Below are 6,513 nucleotides of genomic sequence, written 5' to 3'. Positions count from 1 at the left end.
CTTGATCTTGACACTCGTTGTGCACCAGGGGTAGCGACTGACAGCTCAGTAAGGGAATCGTGATGTCAACTTAGCTTCTGAAGTGCTTCAACACGCCGTTTTGCCACGTAGTTAAGTGGTCGCTATGATTAAAATGGAGACTAGCACCCAGAGCAGCAGGCATCGTTTACCAACACCGAAGGGGCACACAGTCTTCTACAGAAGCTAATGTGGCTAAAACTTGCTGATAGGGGTCTGACAGATCCCTTTCACGGCGCCTCCAGGAACGTCCCCATTCGTTCGTGGCACTTCATTCAAATCTCAGGAGACTAGAGTTACAATCAATTTTAATGACCTGTCTAGGTTTTTCTCAATACTATGTAAGCCCAGTGACCAGGTGAGTGTGGAGCGAGGATCTGTCACGTCCGAGGCAGTGACCCTGTCACAAAGCAGTGCCAATACCTGGCCACTCCGGGTGGGCAGCCCAGGAATGCGTGCGCGTGCGCAGTAAAGACTAGCGCGAGGGAGGCGAGCGCCGGCGCGGAGGGGCGTGGCCGTCTGCGCCCCGCCCCCTAGGAGCCGCGCCGGCGCAGTCGGACGAGGCCGAGCCCGCGCCTGCGCGGTCGGGGCCCCGAGGCTGTGGCTGGGGCCGCGATGGAGCCGGCGGCGCCGCTGAACGAGCTGGTGTCTGCGGAGGGCCGGAACCGCAAGGCGGTGCTGTGCCAGCGCTGCGGTTCGCGGGTGCTGCAGCCGGGGACGGCACTCTTCTCCCGCCGGCAGGTAGGCGAGCCGGGCGGCCGGAGAGCCGGCCGGCGGGGCCGCGAGCGGTGTCCGCCTCCGCAGGGGCTCCGGGACCAGCCGGGCGGGGGCGGAGGAGCTGCCGGGACCCGGGCTGGACCGCGCGAGTCGCGTCGGAGGGAGGACTCGTGTGCATTTCTTCAGGTCATGGTCCTAATACCCTTCGTGCTGCAGTCACCCAGGTGGGAGGGAGGGCGCAGCGGGCCGCGGGCGCACGCCTGGCCCCGGGCGCCCGGAGCTCGCGCTCGGCGCCGCTCCTCGTGGCGGCCGGCCTCACCGTGGGCACGGGGGGGAGCAGGCGCCCGGCGGGCGGGGCCAGGGACGCCGCGGGACCCGCCGGGCCCCCTGCAGCTGCCGTCCGCGGGGCCGGGACTGGGCAGCGCGCGCTGAGGACTGCGAGGTGCCGCCGCGGCCCAGACCTCAGCTGGCCCGACGCAGCCGTTCGCATTTGCTGTTCGTCTTGTTCCTGCCGCTGCTCCGAGGGCCGGGTCCCGCCATTCCCGTCGCCGCCGTTCACGTCTTCGAAGCTTTCCGTGTCCGCCTGTGGCCTGGGGGAGGTTCCGAGACCTGAGCACTGGCCCGGGTTTTGGGGGCCTCCGGAGTTTCAGTGGCTCTCTCCCCAGGGCGGCCTCGCATGTTCCGGGAAAAACTGGCGAACATGGCCTGTTCTGACCTCGCCTGTCACCCCCGGTGCATCATCGAGGCTGCACAATGGCCTGCCCAGGCTCTCGGGCAGAGGCGTGGACTCCATCTTCTGGGCGGAAGGGTTGTCAAATTTTGTAGACATGGTTCAAAAGCCCCACGAGTTCTCACAGAAACGGGGAAATTGCAAAAACGTTACAGAGGTTTACTCTATATAGTGTGGTCTTTGCTCTCATCTATATTGTAGCATGCTTACCAAGTTTTCTACAATGAGCATGTACTTCTACAAAGAGAAAGAAAACATTTTGTTTCAGAAAGGGTACTGTTAGTAGTTCCTGAAAAGGCGAACTGGGACACCAGGCGACAGAATCTCGCTAAGCACGGTGCTTCCATTTTTCCCAGGACCTGCCCAGGATCCAGGCGCTGGCTGGGCTCCTGACAGCGAAGTCAGCCCACCTAGTCAGAGACCCAACAGCAGCTTTGGCCCCCAACCAGCTGAGTTAGCTGCCTGGAACTAAATATTGACTTTTTCATTTCCACCCCTATAGTCTCTCCAGAAAGCCTCACTGTATTCCAAATGTTCCGTCCCATCACCTGACCCCAGCAGTTCCCTGGGCTCTGCAGCGAACCTGTAGAAAGGCTTATGCACCGATACTGTACCTGTGCCGTAGTCTTGTGGGTCTGATGCCAGGATTTACATGAACATGGCACTGACTCTTGACCAACAGAGGAAGGCCTAATGTTGCTCTTTCCCTTAACACCATCGAACAAGACAAAAGGAGACAGACAGCTTCCTATTGGGTGCTCCCAGAGGGCTGATGCTCAAGTGGTCTTTGATTTCCTCCCCTGGGTGGAGTTAGGCCTGACTTCACCCCTACAATAGAGGGGATGGGCCAGAAATATTTCTAGGGAAATTTAGGCCCTCAGAAAGTTATAGTTAGGGCTGGAATCCAGGTTTCCTGGCACCTGAGTTTTGATTCCCATCTCTCTTTTCCTCTGCCTGTTCTCATGCTCCCTTAGGGTAAAACAAAGCATTAGGGACTCACTTAAACACCACAGGAGGGCCAAAGAGTGGCTGCAGTGACAACATAACAGCAGGGGAACTCTCATAGTTTGTGATGTCCTCATGCTGTCTCAGGCAGCACAGCACAGATAACTGTTTTAATAAGCCCAGTGCTTGGGGAAGGGGTATGGGAATGTTCTGGGTGGGCACTCCCTTCTCCCCAGCAGGGTAACCCACTGGCTTCCACGTGGTGGCCCAGGGGATTTCATACACAGTGGCAGCTCTGGGGGCCTCCCTAACTAACGAAAACTGTCTGCTTCTATTGTGACTGCCAGTGCCCGACCAGCACACTGAGAGTTTGGGGTACGTTAAAAGTGTATCATGGGGTGGGAATAAGAGTATTGGCAGTAACCATATGAGGAGGAGCAGAGGGGTGATGGGCTTTGCTGGCATTGTATTTTGCAGTAGTCTCGGGGCTAAAGGTGTGTAAACCTAGCATAAGGAAGAAATGAAAGGGCACGTGTGCGCGCACGTGTGCCAGAGGCGGCCTCCTGGTGTGTTAGAGGGCACAGGGTCCTGGGGCTAGTTGTCCAGGTTCTAGAAGGAGGTTCGCCTTTTTGAAAGGTAAGCCCAGCATGTTCCTGTTTGTGATGGAAGAAAACAAAGCCAGACATCACGTGTTTATTCTTTTTAGGGGTGGCTGAGTTCTGCTCTAGTCAGTTCCTGTTCTAGGCACTAGGGCTATAGTAATGAGCAGGAAAGGTAAGCTCCTGCCTTTCCAAGAGCTTACATTCTAGTGGAAGGAGACCCATGGTAAATAACTAAGCCAGTCAGTCAATAAGATAACTTCAGAGACTAAGTAAATAATAAAGAGGGAGAGGTGATAGGGATCTTTTGGGGGCGATGAGTGTGCTCATTATCTCGACTACGGTAACAGTTCCTCGGTGCACGCATGTGCCAAAATGCATCAGGTCACACACGTTAACTATGTGCAGTCTATGTTCCAGTTAAAACTCCAGAAGCCATTTTTAAAAATAAAAATAGAATAGGCATTCTGGCAAGCTAGTTCAGATTGTTGGGTTAGGGGAGACCTCTGAGGAGGTTACTTTTGAGCTGAATGTCAGGAAGGAGCTGGCCTGGCCGAGACCTGCAGGCATGGGAGACTTGCCCTGTTTCAAGAAGGCAGGAAGGCTGGTGTGGCCGGAGTACAGCGAGCCAGGGGGACAGGTCGCACATTGTCACCACCACAGCCAGGCAGAGTCCCTCTTTCCAGTCTCTTCGGGATTGGGACAGGGGCCACAGGCGACAGAGGAGCCACTGGCACCCTCATCTGTACCTGACCACAGCATAGGGCTCCTGGGAAAGTGCTGGGAGCCGGAGAGTGTCTGTGGGACAGGGTGACGGGTGACTGAGCAGCCCGGCTTTGAGTTCCTGTTCTCGTCCATTGCAGCTCTTCCTCCCCTCCATGAGAAAGAAGCCAGCTCTGGACGATGGCGGCAGTCCTGACGGCGACCTCCTCCAGGAGCACTGGCTGGTGGACGACATGTTCGTCTTTGAGAACGTGGGCTTCACCAAGGACGTGGGGAACGTCAAGTTTCTGGTCTGCGCAGACTGTGAGATCGGACCTATTGGCTGGCATTGCCTAGATGACAAGAACAGTTTCTATGTGGCCTTGGAACGCGTATCCCATGAGTAACTCAGGGGAGGGGCTTGGCTTCCCCCCAACTATAAAAGCTACTGCTCCCCAGAGCCGGACCTAACCCAGAGTGACGGTCCTGCCGCCGCCTTCTCTGCCGACACAGATCGTGGCGTCAGCACATGCGGCCGAGCCCTCCCAGGGCTCGTCCTGCTTCTCCAAAGCCTCATGCGCACCTGTCACTTAGCTCACTTTGCATCGCGACGTTTCCTCCTCTCCCTTTCCCCCCGTTTCAGGACAGTGGGTACTTCTGTAAATCTCTTGTCATCCTTGGCCTTTGGCCGGGGCTCCTTTGCTTTCTGCTCTAAGAAGAGCAGTCGTCAGCTTTTAGCCACAGTGACACCTGACAGATGATGTTCACGTGCTCTCTCAGGAAAGCCTACCGGCATCTGAGAGCTACTCGCTTGTGCGGGTAACTTTAGCTACAGAAATGTATTCTCTTTAAAAGTGTAGTATTTATAAACTTCAGTGTTTAAACTGTTAATCAGAAACCCCTTGCTGCCCTGTGTGAAGGCCTCCGCTCTAGGCCGATAGACACCTTTCACTGTGGAGTCGCGGGGCCCCTCCCCCTTCAGGTCTGCTCACCTTCGCAGCTTGCAGGTTGATGACCGGATATTCAGCCCCGTCGGGCAGCCACCCCAAGGCCCTGGTGGGATCACCGTAGTGGCTGTGGGGTGGAGGAGGGATGGGCCTTTGCCATGTTCCACAGGAGCTTGTGGGTTGGTCTTACCTGGACGAGTAATGCTTCCTCTTCTGAGGAAAGACTTGGTTAATGGGAGGGGACACCATTCACTAAACCTGCTGGACACGGTTCTCACAGAGTTCAGACTCTGTTCCAACCTGGAGTACAGACTGTCTGTCCGCACGTCTCCACGCCTTCAGCTGTGGGGTCGCTCCGACAGGCCGACGCCATCACAGTCGTTTAACCTGCCAGTGCGATTTGCAGTTGTTTCTGCCATTCTTCCCCTGGAATGACTCACCTGAGAAGGAATCTGGTGACCAGGTTCAGGCGCCCTCAGTCACCCTACCTCTAAGGCCCAGGAGTTCTGGCACTGACGTGAGGACTAAAGAGAGACCATGCAATCTGCAGTAAGCCACTGTGCATCTGGTTTCTGGCTGCTTCCTCCCTTCTCCCCAGAACTTACTCTAAGGGCTCCCCAACTAAAGTGCGGGCCTTGGGCACGGTTTTGCAAGCAGCCCGCTCCCCCCTTTCCTGGGCAGAGCCTCAGTGAGCTCTAGCAGAAAATGAGAGAACTGTTTTCCAGACAGACAGTCAAGTGTCTGCAATTATGGCATCTGCAGAAGACCAACTGTGCATTTATCCACTCAGGTCTGAAGGAACAAAACCAAGGAGATGCCTCTGGGCGTGCGGCCCCTCCTCACACAGCCAAACTAGGCAAAGCATTTTTTTAAATTACGTTTTGATTTTCCTTTCCTTCCTTAATCACAGTAGTGGTACGCATTCATTACAGATAAATACAGAGTGGGTATAAACATTTTTTAAATCGCTCATGTTTCCACTATCCAGAGACTGGCAACAGTAACGTGTATATCCTTCTCAGCGTTGTCCTACATGTACACATAAGTGTATGGTTTTGTGAAACAAGTAGGGGATCATACTGTGCTCTCTTTCAGCCTGCTTTCCCAGTTAACCAGACGCTGACTTCTCGGGTCAGCAGGCACCTGTCTGCGTGCACCGCGGCGCTGGTGTTCCCTCGGATTTCTGTGCTGTGATTCGTTTAAACAATCCGCTGTTGGATCGTCTCCTACCCAGTGTGGTGTAATGTGCAGCCTGGGCATAAGTCTGCGTACACTTTCCTGACTGTCTCCTTGGCGTTCGTCACTAGGAGGAGGACGGCAGGGCACACACGTCGAGGACTCGCTGTGCTGACACAGACGCCTCGCACACGGCTGTGCTAAGTCCTCGCCCCCGGCAGGGACAGCACTGCTCCCAGAGCCTTTTTAACACTGGGTATTTATTGTCATTGAAAGAATATTTTGCCGCTTTAATGGGAGAGAAAAATAGTCCTTTATTGTTTGATTTGCGTTTGTGTCATTTCTAACGAAATTTTTATATACTTATTGGTCATTTGTATTTCTTTGAGAACTGCCCCAATAGCCAAAAATATCGAGTTGTTATTCTGCCTTTTCAGTTTGATTAGAAAGAAATAAAGGCATTTAAACAGTGGAAATTAGATTCCTGCCTGCCCTTGTGAAGAATATATGATTTGAAAAAGCAGAGGGCTGACACCTGAACCTTGAGGTGTATTTTGAGGTGTCACTTAATCCATCAATCACTTAGTGTCCATGATAAAACAGTACCATCTCTTCTTTCCCTTCACACTAGTAGGTTCTCAGTGAAGATTCGTGAGTCAGTTAACTGCTGTGTGCCACA

General features: G+C 54.4%; 1 protein-coding gene across 1 annotated transcript; it reads left to right on the top strand.

The window, feature by feature from the left end:
* The first annotated feature begins 591 nt into the window (after positions 1–591).
* RABIF (RAB interacting factor) lies at positions 592–6,306 on the top strand. The gene is made up of 2 exons (XM_016130761.2): positions 592–759; positions 3,873–6,306. Exons 1-2 carry the CDS (start codon positions 634–636, stop codon positions 4,116–4,118), a joined length of 372 nt encoding a protein of 123 aa, XP_015986247.1. The 5' UTR covers positions 592–633; the 3' UTR covers positions 4,119–6,306.
* Positions 6,307–6,513: the final 207 nt, after the last annotated feature.

This window comes from Rousettus aegyptiacus, unplaced genomic scaffold (genome assembly GCF_014176215.1).
Source record: "Rousettus aegyptiacus isolate mRouAeg1 unplaced genomic scaffold, mRouAeg1.p scaffold_m13_p_18, whole genome shotgun sequence".
NCBI classification, from domain to species: Eukaryota; Metazoa; Chordata; class Mammalia; order Chiroptera; family Pteropodidae; genus Rousettus; species Rousettus aegyptiacus.
Note: the sequence above shows the minus strand (reverse complement) of the source record. Positions and strands in the feature narration are given on the sequence as shown.

What these genes read in the sequence shown, in the direction of transcription:
- RABIF (XM_016130761.2), top strand. Translation starts at nt 634, where the DNA reads ATGGAGCCGGCGGCGCCGCTGAACGAGCTGGTGTCTGCGGAGGGCCGG. An exon ending in CACTCTTCTCCCGCCGGCAG is followed by an intron (nt 760 to 3,872) that starts GTAGGCGAGCCG and finishes CGTCCATTGCAG; the next exon opens with CTCTTCCTCCCCTCCATGAG.